Genomic DNA, 14,670 nt, shown 5'->3' with positions numbered 1-14,670 from the left:
TTTAAATCAACTTCAACCAAAAACTTAATTTTTCTGCTTTAAAAAACAAACAAACATAAAAAAAACAAACCTTGTACAGTTGGAATTTTCTTACCCTTTGCTTTTTTCTTTTCTTTCTTTTTTTTTTTTTTCCTTGTATGTTTCTCTGCACCATTAGTCATATAATTTGCCACAAACTCACATTTAATATATTACATAAAACAGTTAGTGGAAAACTGAGGCATGTGTATGTATATGGAGAGGACATATTTAGCCTAAAATGGCAGTCATGAATCACAAATTCTTGCAAACAGAGCACGGATGCTTTGTCTCAACTTTTCCCTGACCTTTGCTCTTGGCTGTGAAATATTTTCAGGGTGGATTTTTCCCTCCCAGTTGAGCTTCACCTGGGAGATTTTGGAGCACATTGAATATTCAGCACTGAGACAGAACATGAAGATTTATATTTCCAAACAGATGTATCCAATGTACCCTAATCCAATGGCAAGGATAAACACACACTGGGGGGAAAGAGCCCTAAGTGTGAATTTTCCAGGAAGGAAAACATTTTGGCTTTCACTTTTCCGTCCATCTCTCGGCAAACACACTTTATTGTTCTCACTCTCCCCCTCCACATTCCATTACTCTTTGGCATGTTTCCTTTCCTTATTCCATTTTTTTTCCCTACTTGCCTTCTACTTTTGATTGCTCCCCTACCTTTCTATCTCTCTCCCCATCATCCCCTCCTCCCTCTTCCTCCTACCCTCTCTCTTTCTATGGATAATTCATCAGTGCTTCTCAGAGCTGCTGTCTGCCTGCCTGCCTACTGTGATTTCCACTGGGACTCTTTCAGGGACCATTCCCACCTCGACTGGGAATTAGAGCCACGGCTACAGAGGGAAATTAATCATACCCACCTTATACTAACCCGTATACATGAACACACACACACGACTTTTAACTTTGCTCTCCCCCCCCCCAAATATAGTGACTTTTTTTGTTTTAACTGTCTTTTACTTTAAACTCTCAGACATGCACACATGCCTGTTTATGCACCACACTTTTTAAAACACTTTTTGGTTTGTTTTGCACACCCTTGCAAGCACATAAACGCACAAACACCAGCCGCCCATCTTTGATCAGTTGTATCCCTTGTGGCTCAAAAGCATACCTGGACTGCAGGAGCGATCATGATAACTGTTTTATAGGTTTTGAATAAACAGAAGCTGCTGCAATACAGAGCTGCACATGAATAAGTACGCATACACAAACCAGACCATATTTACAGACCAAAAGAAGAGCGTCCCACATGATCCACAGCTCTCTGACTATTTATCAAAGAAGGAAGACATTTTTTTTGACAAGCAGTAATCTGGTTGTCATCAATATGATGATTTGAAGGAAGATAAAAGTAGATAAAACAAGAAAGAGAGGGAAAGAAGGATGCAGAGGGGAATAGGAGTGTTTCAGACATCCACCATTACAGCTTGTGTGCGTGTGTGTGTATAGCGAGAAAGAGTATCGATCAGAGATTGAGTGGCTCCCAGAGAGAGCGCCAGAGGAGGGATTGAAAGCATAGTGAATGTCACACTAGGTTCTTAATGTGCGCGTGTGTGTTCGTGTGTGTGTGTGTCTGTGAGCGTGTGTTTAAATGGGGATTAGAGTGAGCTAACAGTTTTGGTACTGTAAGAGAAAAATATTTTAAAGGGGACCTTTGCTTTTCTTATTTTAGTATTATATGTGTCATGTTCCATTGTTTGAGGTTCATATTAAAACTACAATAATACATTAAACACATGAAAGTTTAATCCCTGCGGCGGTATTGATCTGCTCTGAAAAGCAGGCAGTGTTGAAAACTGCACTTCCTCTTCATGGCCACTTGAGGCTGGTTCTGTAGGCGCAAACTCCAGAACTGGATAATAAAGCCACCATGAAGGGTGACTGTAGCATGATATGACATATCATACCATGACCAACAGAAACACAGAACGACATGTTGTTCGTGCAAAAAGTCCATGTTAGGGTCATACGGAGCCCCCCAGGGGACATGGGAGAAAAAAAAATTACGGAGGAAAAAAAAAAAAATTAGGGAGAAAAAAAAAATTAAGACGGACTTTTGCGAGGTCTCGCAAAAGTATTGCGAGCGCTCGCAAAAGTATTGCGAGATCTCGCAAAAGTATTGCGAGCGCTCGCAATAAGTATTGCGAGATCTCGCAAAAGTATTGCGAGCGCTCGCAATAAGTATTGCGAGATCTCGCAAAAGTCTGTACCATAGACCTCCAAATCAGCACTGAAACCTTAGAAACAACCACAGCGATGGAGGACACACACCCATTTGAGCGATTCATAGATTTTTACTTTGAGCTTGGACTAAACTATAAAGACATTAAAACTGTGCTTTGCATTAGACACAGTTTTCATATAAGCGAAAGACATCTGAAGAGAGTTCTTAGCGCAAGGGGACACACTCGCCACAAAGCGTACTCTGACCTGGCCGTCTTGGTTGAATTTATAGACAACCAATTGCAGTACTCTGGGCAGCTTCACGGATACCGATGGATGTACGCTAAATGCAGGGAACATGGACTACGCGTGAGGAAAGAGGATGTGCGCTTGGTTTTGAAGGAGCTGGATCCCCGAGGCGTCGCACTGAGGCAAGCAAGACGTTTCAGGCGGAGGAACTATTTTTCAAAAGGGCCGAATTTCATCTGGCACATGGACTCCTACGACAAACTGAAGCCATATGGCATCTGTATCAATGGTAGTATTGACGGTTTCTCGAGAAAAATAATCTGGCTTAATGCATACACAACAAATAGTAATCCGAAAGTGATCGGGGGGTATTACATAGAAGCGGTGCAGCGTTTAAAGGGCTGCCCTAGAGTTGTGAGGGGCGATCTTGGAACTGAAAATGGCCATGTTAGAGGCTTTCAGCGTTTCCTTGTGCCCGTGGCTCCTAACGACACCCCTGAGAGTTACTTGGAGGGAGCAAGTACCGCCAATCAAAGGATTGAATACTGGTGGCGTTTTCTTCGCAGCCAGTGTCTGGAGTTCTGGTTATCCTTATTTGCAGACATCAGAGACAACGGGTACTTTGATGGTGGGTTTCTGGACAAAAACCTCCTTCAGTTTTGTTGCATGGGACTCATCCAGGTGAGTTAATAAAATATGTTTTGTTGCGTGCCTGGATGCATGCGTGTGTGAGTGAGAGATAAAGGAAACTGAGGAAGTGAAACGTGTCCTGTACTCGTTTGTGGTGTTCCCATTATCACAAATGTGGAAGCCAACTGCTCAGCCTCTGTGTGGTGGTGGTGGTGGAGGACCCCCATCTTTTTTTTCGGGCCTCCACTTTTTTTCTAGTGGCCATAACGGGTCACATTTGAGCATACAGAGTAAGCAAATATGTACTTGTAATGTGCTCAGATAATTTTAATAAGTGCTTACAGAAAGACAATTAATGTAGCCTCTAACTGCAATTGATTTACATCGGACAAACAGACCAAGCACTATGGCTCATAATACAATTACACCTCACCTGTTTGGACTATATTTTTATATTTCATTTTTACTTGCTGCCAGGAACGTTTGGGGCCTGTTGGGTTGCACCTGCGATCACATCACGTCACAAAATAAAATGTATAAAATAAAAAATAAAATATAATAAAATAACGTGTTAAATGGGTGGAAATCCCTAGATCAATGTTTAAATTAACACTCACGCATTGACTCTGTCGGCTATTTTTTGCCATGCATGCTCCCTTTCTTTTGCAGCTGAGGCTGTGTTACTTTTTTTCTGCAAAATTTGCATGTTATCGGCATATGCTGCCATCAGAATTTCGGCCTCAAGCGCTGTAAAATACATTGACCGCGCCTTCTTTCCCTCCGTCTCCATGGTGACTCGCTTAATCTGTGCTCCACTAATAAGGGCTTTATGTATCCTCGTGCGCGTGCTTAACTTGGGGTTAAAGCAACTCCGCGTTGATTGAACTAATTGTTATCAGCCTTTCTGAAACCGAATATTCCGAGTTGGACAGTTCGGGGTTACTCAACCCTGAGTATCGTTTTTCACTTCCTGAAATAGGGCCCTGTACCAGGTTTAGGGAATGGAGAGACTTGCAGGAAGAAAGAGACAAGACAGGGAGAAGCGGGTGAGAGGAGCAGGGAGTAAATGAAATCAAAAATTGTGTAAATACTATAATTTAGGTTTAAGCAATCGGCCGCCTTAAGGAAGAGCTCAACAACCAAGACTACAGTAACATCTATGTTGTTTATGTTGACATGGCATATGAAATTTTCTTATCTATAATATTAACTATTTACAATTTGGAATTATTTCGATTGGGATATCAAAATAACTTACAAATACAAAATACAATGATCAGTGACATAAAACAAATTGATTATTATGAGGTGAGTAGATGAGCCAAGCAGGTAGTAATAAGACTAATAGTACTAATGTAAGATATCACAGCATAACAGTAACCGTAGTTAGTGTGTGAAACACTTGTACAGATGACATTAGGTAAAGTACATGATTACAAAAATGCACATGATTGTTTAAAAATAATAAATTGCATAAATCTAATAAACCTTCCTCTCAGTGAGTGAGTTGTCTCATCGTGATTTGCGTATATGTATATACGTACATGCGATCGCATTTCTTAAATTTCTGTATTCTTTTTAACAGGATGAGCTGGATGACACTGCACAGGTTTGGAATACACACTCCATCAGGCCATCAGCAAACATCAATATCCCCAGTGGTCGACCTAATGTAATGTATACATTACCTGAGCTCTACGGGACAAGAGACTTCCTTTGCCCCACTGAAGAAGAACATGTTGAAATGTGTAAAACTGAGTGTGTTTTTCGACTGGCCAAACCATGTGACCCCGATGTATATGAACTGTGCAATATCATCATGACTGAGTCCCATCTGACTCCACCAACAGACTCATATCAGGCTGTGAACTTGTACATGCATTTAAGAGAGAACATCATGGCATTAGTGTAAATTGCATACACTGCAGCAGAGAACATTACTCAAAATTGACCTGTGATATGTGCGAAAGCTAACTTCTGGATGTTAAACAGACTGTAAACTGTAAGCTTTCTAGTACACAGTCATTTATGAGAATATCTTATATAGAAATATTTATTGTTGTGTTCCAGGAGGGTCAGTGAACTAAAGTATAAAGGGGAGTCTCTGCCTGTTAATGATATTCTGAGTGTTCTTTAGCACAAAAACACTGTAATGTTCTGTCAAATGTTATCAAGTTCCATGTCTATGTGTATTACTTCGAATTACTTTAACTGTGTATTTGGCTTGATACATGGATCAAAACATAAGACACATCTTAATTTAATGTGTTAGGAGTTTTAATGTACAGTGTTTAATCAGATAATGGTGGTTTATGTTGAGTATTTTGTAATAATTTTTAAATGGTGAGTTGGTTTTTATTTACACCATCTGTATTTGTTAATGATGGGAATGTTTAGTTGTTGATATTGGCTAGAATACTGTTTAAAATCGAAGAGATATGATATTATGCCTTGCTGCTTTATATATATTATAACGCCAACTGTCACATTGGCAGGCTACATGAAATGGTACTAAGGGGCATCATGATCTGAGAGGGGGCACCTTGGCATTTTTCTGAACTCCAGTTTCTCTGGCTAAAAATATAGTTATTTCATGTCATTTTTGCTTCTTTTTTTTTAAACTATTTATTCTGATTCCAGAAGAGCTTTAGTTTTTTAATGTTGGTTAAACAAAACTGAAAAAATAAAGAACTAAATAGAGACCTTTTGAACTCTTAGAATTTCTAATAGATATAAACATTCTTTTTTTGTCACTGAATTTATCTGAAGCTTATTTTATCAGCTGAATAACAAATTCTTTGCACCCACCTGTTCTGTTGATGAACAGCAATTTCATTCGAATGCTATTTTTGCAAAACTCACCACTTCTGAAAGGATGATATGTGTTGTTGAACTACCGGACAAATAAACTGAAATCTAATCAATTTCTAATTATTTTTGGACTATGTAGTACAGACAACTAAAAAATTGCAAATGACAAAAGCATATCGACAACATCTGTGTATTGACTGCCTGTGTTCCCAGGCACTTTAATTTCAGAGAAGGGTAGACAGAAGTGCATAATCTGTCAAAAATGTAGCAATACTTTATAATTAACCATATATACTATTTAATCTAATTAGAAATCCTGGCCTACAATCTTGTTTATCCTAGAAACTGTTAAATCTGATTATCATTGCTTGTTAATTTGTAATTATATAAGACACTATAAAGAATTGTGAATCATCTGTATGTCACATTATGGCAAAGTCCTTTCAAAAAAAAAAAACTTGTGATGGCAATATGATTTTTAACAAAACAACTAGTAAACATTTTGGAAGCTAATCAAGGGAAAATAGGACTTATTGTTACAAGATGATGTTTATAGGCCACATCAGCTTTAAGAATTTGTAAACAGGATCTTATCATTAACTTTCAATAACTTCTTTTGCAACCATAGTGACATTCTTTACTAATATTAATGGACTTTTCACCCTAAAATCAAATTTACCAATTTTTCTGTTCGCTAGCTGTAGTATTCCTTAATCCACATTGTTTTAGTGTGAGTTGCCCAATTTTAGAGATATTGACTGTACAAGCCTACCCCTCTCTTGTTTCACATGGTACTTAATGCTTAGTAGCAATGTCTTTATGTAGACCTTATGTAGCTTCATGTTGTTTTTCAACAAGGAAGAGATCTCTACAGCTAATATCTCCCAAAACTAGGCAACTCACTTCAAAACATTCTAGATGGATAAACAGCAAGCCAATGTGTGTCACTGCAGGGTATGCAGGTGTGTTGAGAGAACGTACCCAAAAGCAGACAAGGAGAGAGAGAGGACAATCAACTTAAAACAAAAGCGAGCCTTTATTCTGGCTGATGGCAAGAGTAAAAGAAAAAAAAATGACAATGTGTACAGCGAATTTTTATGTGATTTGTCCCTCTAACGCTAAACACAAACCTTGTTTTCAACAGAAGTTAAAGATGCGGTCATTTTCAAAGAATTTTAAACAATAAAGAGTCCTTGTGAAATATGACCTAACATACAACTAAACCATCAGAAAATTAAATTTGTGACTGCTTGTTATACGGCTGAATATATCAAATGTTTCAATGACAAAATGAAACAAGACAGAATTTATGAACTCAAGGTCTCATACAAATAAAAATTACAGCTCTAACCATTAGTACACTCATCAAGTTCAAATGATGTCCATTTCAAAGTAATTGCTGGAAAGGATATTGTCGAACTCTGTGCGAAATTCAGGATAAGAACTGTAAGTGCATGGCACTTCAAGGGTAGCTCCACAGGTGTGAGCAACAGGCCTTCTGTTGAGCCCAGTTTCAGCATTAAAGCACACCAAAATTTTGTCAACACATATCACAGAAGATCCTGTGCAGAAGCGCAGGATTTTTTCAGCTTTGGTTTCATCAGCGTTTTTAACATAACGCTGAAGATGGTTAAACGTTGTTTGTTCTCCGTGAGACAGCATGATTTTTGTTGCTTCCAATAGCTGCACTAGTCTTTTGCCTGTGGCCTTCTTTGTCTCATACAGAGATAACACACTTTCCTTGTCTGCCAGTTTCAGCTGCAGATGTGCCATGGGTGTGGAGAAGCAATCCATTATATACTTTGGCTCTTGGAGAATGGCCTTATGAGCCATTGTTTCAATGGCAGGCTGCATGTTGTTCTTAGGTGGTAGGAAGTGGGAACCCATCCTTGTAAAAAGGTCAAGCAGGTCCTCTTCATCATTTTCATCCATTGTGCCTTGGAGCGCCTTCTCAACAGCTGATCTCTCAACAGGAGGGAGATAGTTGAGAAACGATGCAATCAGAATGTCTACATCAACTGAGTCCATTCCGTGGATGCAAGCTAAAATGAAAGCCCTTGACAGCCTCACTGGAAAGACACCATGGTCTAGTAAGCCTTTCACCCATATCTGCCCAACTGCTTGCCATTCAGCCTCACTAAAGTCTGGCCTCAGCCTTGGAACTCGTTCATTTTCACCTTCACACTGTTCCAAAAATTGCTCCCAAAATGCAGTCTAAACCTCCCTTGACACCCCAGCATCATCAACAGCATTTTCATTTACAAAGTTCATCTTTAAAGTCACATTCAGAATGCGACTGTCCATAAATACAGCCAAAAGATCATCAACAACTTTTATCCTGCGAATTGATACATGTAGGGGGCTCTGTGGGTCTCCTGAATTTGATGGGGAAAGTTGGTTGCTTGAATCTAAACGCAAACCTTGTGCGATGAAATTCAGTCCATGGTCCTGAGTAAAAGACAAAACATGCACATTCCATAAGAAATGCAATTGAATTGTACAGATTACACAATATCAATGTTCTGAAAAAGTTTGAACATTTGTACATTCCCAAACCATGGTTGCACTGACAATTTATATATTACATTAACATTGTGGCCTGATGGATGTCCTTGTATGCCTCACAGAAAATTATACAAGTGTTCTTTACAGGTATGAGAAGACGCACTTCTGTGCAAAATAGGTAGAGAACACAATAGTGACACCAAAACAATGTCTCACTGCTGTGTTATGTAAATAATTTTATTTCAAGACTAAATTTCCTGTTTAATCTTATGTTAATGTAAAACACTGTAATTGTCTCTCAACTGACAATATCCTTTTAATTCAAATAGACCCACAAACTGCCATATCCTCAGAAAATAGCATGACATTTTTGGCATCTCTACAGTATGTAAAGGTAGGTGTTTATGGTTGCCTGAATTGATCCATCTTACCTGTGCAATCTGGGGTGCTTCCTCTTGTATTGACTGCATATGGGGTGTGGGCAAGCCATTAGCTGAAGACAATGGTAGCAGGAAACCATCCATAGGTAATCCATTTGTGTCGGCATTCTGAGAAGGAAGTATTGCATTAATTGACAACAGACACCTTAACCCTTCAAGATTAGAAGACTCTTCTTCAATCTTCTAACTTGGCCTATTCTAATTCATGAATGTTCTTAAAAAGTCTGCAAAATATGTCAATAGGTATTAAGAAATAGAACAAAAATACACCACTTTATTTTCAGCCTACATGTCTCACTTACAAGAGTAAAAAGACATATTACAGTGGAATTCCACAGGTTTTTATCAGATCTTGATTTTCTTATTGCTACTTAAAATGTTGTATTATTGCTGCCAAAAAATCAAGTTTTAAACAAACAAGAGATGAATTCTGATTAATAAAAATCGAAAAATTGTTTCACAGTACTGTAAGTTATTTCTTTTAAGATCAAAAAGAATATTACAGAAAATAACACACATGCTTAAATTTTGTCCAAGCAGGAATGCATGATCAGCTTTTTTAAAAGCAGAACTATGCAAGTTACTGAATTTGATTATTAATAAATTTCCATCTTTTGTCACACTTGAACCATATCAACCACAACTGTCCATGGTCTTACCTGTCTGAGATCCTCACTGTTGACATAATTCAGGGTTATCACGACTGTGTCATCACCATCTGCTCTGACAAGATCCTCTTCAGGATTCCATACAACCGTATCCGCTTCGTCTATGTGTGGAAAACGACATTCCAAATCTTCTGGAAGTTTGGCCTGGGACTGTAGTTTGAAGGATTTGTTAGGAACTATACTGGTCAGATCAATAATTTCAGAGCAGTGGTCAGGGAAATCATGATCACTTGAGTCAGTCTGCTGCCGCTGTCCCACGACAGTGTTTTTAATGTCTGTTGGGGTTGAATGCATATGATGGGATTTTCCTGGACTTTGTGTTGTCACTGCCTCACAGAGTGATTTCATTTTTTTTGGATTGGGTTCCATCTGGAAATTGTGAATCTGTGAACCAGAAAACAAACACAAGACACAAACGAAAATAATTCAATTATTTTTTCAGCAGCCAGTCATTTTGTACATGTTAATGAATACAAAGCTGGAAGTCTTTCACAGATGTACCTTACCACACAAGTCAACAACAAATTCCTGGAATAATTTCATCCTACAGAAGTGCAAATATTCGTAGATGTACATAAAGCACTTGAATAACACAACTCTTTATTGCAGTTGCACAGTCAAACCTAGTACAATAGTACAACAAAATTAGAAAATGTCGCATGTTACCACCGAGCACTACTAAACACAACAAAATACAGTAACTTTAAAGTGATCATTATTTTTAATAATAACTTTCTTATTTTAACAAACCTGTTTGCCAGTGTCACTGTCAGATGAATCCCCATGTTCAAGTAGATCTGGTACAAAATCATCTGTCTCACTGTCAAATCCAAGTAATGTCACTGGTGAATCTTCTTCAGTTATGCTGACAGAAAAATCCTCTTCAGATGAGGACTGAACTGTTAACAGTGTTTCATCTTTCGTGCAAATGTAAAATCTCAGGAGCTTCAATTTGGTTTGTTCATAAAGTTTGCCAACAGTGTCATCTAAAGCAATCGGATTTCTTTTAAAATCACTGATTTCAATGACAAAGTCTTCAACTCTCCCTTTTGGCGAGTACCCATCTGGAAAAAACAGGTCCTTTCCCATTTCCAAAATCTTAGCTACAGTTGTAGTTTTTTCCACAGTTGCATGTCTTGTTCCTCCACCATTTCTGGTTCTCACTTGACGGTATTCATTACTGCTTAAATGAAGCCATCCGATTTCTATTTTTCTGCAGGTCTTCTCTGCTGCAGTATTTCTCTGTCTTGACATCCCTTCACTTTGCTTTTGGAACACACCTGATGAACCACACAGCACTCCTTTGGTTTTTGATCTTACTTTCCGTGCCGCAATTTTATCTCTTAGGTTCTGCAGAAGAGTCTCTTTATCTGTGCTGTACTTAGTTTGTTGACAGAAGGACTGGACAGCTAGTCTGTCACCATATGTCCTTATGTATTTTGCCATTTGTCCATCAGTCATGACAGACAGCACTGCCTTATCCACCTGCAGACATAAAACATTAGAGAAATGGTATTAATATACTTTTACTCGAGGAAGCCACACTAGCACACATGGAATACTAACTGTATTAGAATAGAGTTCTTAATCACTGTTCATGATCATTATCAAAAGTTACTCTGTCAACTTCTGTCTTATTACTTTACTGTTGCTGTGTTAGTATTAGTATAGTAATAGTAGTAGATATTTATATATGTTGGGAGAAAACCCTGCAAAAATAAACCCAGGAGGAATAGAGACACAATGAGACAAAGTTACTTTTTTATGCTTAACGTGTACACGGGTGAGCTGCTGGAAACAACCCACAACCATGGACAGTGGCTTGGCATTTTTATAGGCACAAATCACAGAGACAGTGAGAACAGGATAAGAAAATAATAAACAGATGAAATAAACAACTCCATATATGGTGCTAGTCTCGTCAGCAGAGAGCTGGGAGAGATAAAACAATCTGAAACAATATGTCCCCGAAACAATATGTCTTTGCTGGGAAAGTCTAAAAAGACACTTCTAAACTAATCTAACCACAGACAAAGGGCATCTTTGTACATTTAAAAGAAGGTAAAGAAACATAGAATCATTTTTCCTGTAGCAATATACTACGTTACTAAAAAATATTTTGCTAGTAAGGTATAAGTAAGGTAAGTTCCACCAAGTATTTTGTGCCATGCTGTCCATGTTACCATGGTTATGGCACAGCCAGATAACAACATCCAAATTCATGGGCTGCAACCTCTTTTTTTTTTTTTTAAACTGTATTTATCACATTGTCCAAATTCATGGGCTGCATCCTCCTGAGGACGCTTTTGTAGACCGATTATGTCACAGCGATGCACCGAAGGCTATCCAATTTCGTAGACTCCTTTTTTTTTTATTATTTGCACAGAAATGTACAACAATTCTGGCAATCTCTACAAAGATTCTATTTTAAATTCGTAAACTCCTCCGAATGCAGCAGACAAATGCGTCCTCCTTTTCACCTATTTTTTTTTTAATTATTGAACTTTATTAAGAAACAGTATACAGAACATGTATACAACCAGAACAAAATTAACATATGCCAGGGGGTGTAATACAAAGAATTACATTCACTTTTCACCGAATTTGAAGGATGGGTCCGGTGTGTGCTTCGTGGCCCATATCCCAGAATTCAAAGTGCGGCCCAGCCAAACTCCAGTTTCCGGTAATGGCGGCCGTTAATAAGTTTTAAAATGACCGTTATTAATCTTTCTGGGTCACAAAATTTTTTTAAACACATTTCAGGGGAGAACGTGGGTGTATAAACTTGAAATATCTTCTCGGTTTATCAAGATATCGCATATTTGCAAAAGTGCTTCGACGTTTTCCTTGATGTCTGTTACCCACCAGCTCGATAGGTAGCCGAGAGCTCAAGGGTCACTAAAGCCGCCAAGAACGGCACAACTCGCGGCATATTATTTTCAGATCACCGCGGACTTTAGCTACTCAGGCTAAACTTAATATATAAAACACTTAGACAACCTAAAAATGTTAATGTTTGGCTTTTTTCAGTGTTTCATTTGTTCGTGAGTAAAACGGTTTGGCTGAGATTAAAGTTATTAGATTAAATTCGATAAAATAAAACTTTATTAATCCCCCGGGTGGGTTCCACATTGGTTTTACAGCGCTTAATCAACGTCACACAGAAAACTGATTAAACAGAAGTGCGAGATGGTCGAGAATTTACTCCAGTGTCGTCTTATATTTTAGATAGAAAGGAGCAGACGGACGAGCTTATTACACTCCACCGAGACAGCGGTGACGCTAATCAGAAGGCTAGACCGTCCAATTTCCCCAGCCGTTCTGAGAACCCGGCCCACGTAGACCACGAAGCCCGAGTCCTTGGGAGGATGCAGCCCATGAATTTGGACACGATTTGAAATTTCAAAACATATGTGCACTTAACGAGTTATGTTTAATGAACCTGAACATATTTACAAGAATTAACATTAAAGGCCTGCATATACGACCTCGGTTTTTCAACAAGTTACTCGCCTTTTGAACCGCGGTGTTTAATGCTTTGTTGTTTATACGTACTTTGTCTTGTTGCATGTGCATGATGTCGTCGTGTGGGACCTCTCTTGACCGCAAGAAATGTTCTAAATCCTCCTCCATGTCCGCACCGTATGGAGCCCCGTACCGTAGCACCGCACCCTTCAACTGAAACGCTATCAAAAAGGAGCGGGATCTTTTGCGAGATCTCGCAATACTTATTGCGAGCGCTCGCAATACTTTTGCGAGATCTCGCAATACTTTTGCGAGCGCTCGCAATACTTTTGCGAGATCTCGCAAAAGTCCGTCTTAATTTTTTTTTCTCCCTAATTTTTTTTTTTTTTCCTCCGTAATTTTTTTTTCTCCCATGTCCCCTGGGGGGCTCCGTAGGGTCATGAATGAATGCCTGAGAAAAAAAAATATAAATGACATAGTACATCTTAGCTACACAAATTTTGGGCCATTGGTTCAACCTACCAGTAAATAAATGCAAAGCATGACAGTTTCCATGTAAAGGGGTCATTACAGGAATCCTTACACAGATAGGTGGAGTCTGCAAGGCCCTGCCCATTAGTTTTAGAAACACAATGTTTTATCATACTCTCCAAAATGTGAAATGGACACACTTGCACATAGTACCAGCAGGAGGAGATAATATATTTAAAGCCAATAAGTCACTGGTGACCAAGGAGAGTATGAAGTACATTCTAGGGTCCTTCTATGCCAGATACAATTAAGGTTCATTGGCTAATATGTATTAACAATGTATTAGTAATGTCTCTCTCTTTCTTTGGAAATAAATATCTCCCTCTCCTGGTACTGTAACTTACTGCACCTTCTGCTTGTGTGTCCATTACTTTGCTATGATATTGGGTTTGTTTCAGCCATTAAACTTATCCTCTTCAGTGTGGATTGTTGGTGCCTTTTGGAGCTTTTTTTAAAAAAAAAAAAAACCTCTAGTATTTTATTGATCTGTTTCTTAGCGCTAATAAGAAAATATGGCAACCTCAGATTCTTTAAAAAAACCCAAAATAAACAACAAAAAAACCTGGCAGTCCTTAAATCCAGCTAGTAATGGTGGCTAAATTATTATTATGATGATGATGATGATGATGATGATGATGATGATGATACACAGTCTAACTGATTACTTGGTTTCCAGTGCTTCTTTCCGTTTGTGTGTCCACAAAGTCTTTGGCCACAAGTCCATACAGTCTTCAGAATGAATATAGACTTTACTTTGTTACCATCTGCAAAGCCTGCAAACCACAAGAAAGTGGGTCTTATGGAAAGAGGGCTGCAAACACCTGAGGTCACAGACGTCTTTGAAACAAATCTGCATTTTTTTTTTTTTTTTTTTTGGTAGACTTTAAATGGTAAAACAACATCCAGTGGAATCAAACTGTGGATCTCATTTTCACATTATGTTGGTACAAAATGCTTCGCGTGGTCACTTGAAAGGAACTCAGGAATTACAGTCACCGACCATAATGATCAGATGTTCTTCTTGGACACAAGAAGTGCTGGATTTTTAGACGTATCCGCAGAAGATTGCCAGAGATGACTCATGACTGAATCATCATTTTTACCCCCTGATTGCCAAAATACCAGAGAACAATTTTCAGATCTTTTTCAATAGTTTTCTCAGCGGGATT

General features: G+C 38.5%; 1 protein-coding gene and 1 pseudogene across 1 annotated transcript; one reads left to right on the top strand and one right to left on the bottom strand.

Annotated features, from left to right (window-relative positions):
• Positions 1-1,018: 1,018 nt before the first annotated feature.
• On the top strand, positions 1,019-5,995 carry LOC146666566 (uncharacterized). The gene is made up of 2 exons (XM_085414686.1): positions 1,019-3,132; positions 4,667-5,995. The coding sequence occupies exons 1-2, from the start codon at positions 2,296-2,298 to the stop codon at positions 4,991-4,993; spliced, it is 1,164 nt and encodes a 387-aa protein (XP_085270812.1). The 5' UTR covers positions 1,019-2,295; the 3' UTR covers positions 4,994-5,995.
• Positions 5,996-6,985: 990 nt separating this feature from the next.
• Positions 6,986-13,232, bottom strand: LOC146666565 (uncharacterized; annotated as a pseudogene).
• Between the last annotated feature and the right edge of the window lie 1,438 nt (positions 13,233-14,670).

Source organism: Rhamphochromis longiceps, linkage group LG7 (assembly GCF_057381845.1).
Source record: "Rhamphochromis longiceps isolate RC_006_pf linkage group LG7, R_longiceps_female_GT1.1, whole genome shotgun sequence".
NCBI lineage: Eukaryota > Metazoa > Chordata > Actinopteri > Cichliformes > Cichlidae > Rhamphochromis > Rhamphochromis longiceps.
The sequence above is the reverse complement of the archived record's forward strand: the minus strand, read 5'-3'. Positions and strand labels throughout refer to the sequence as shown.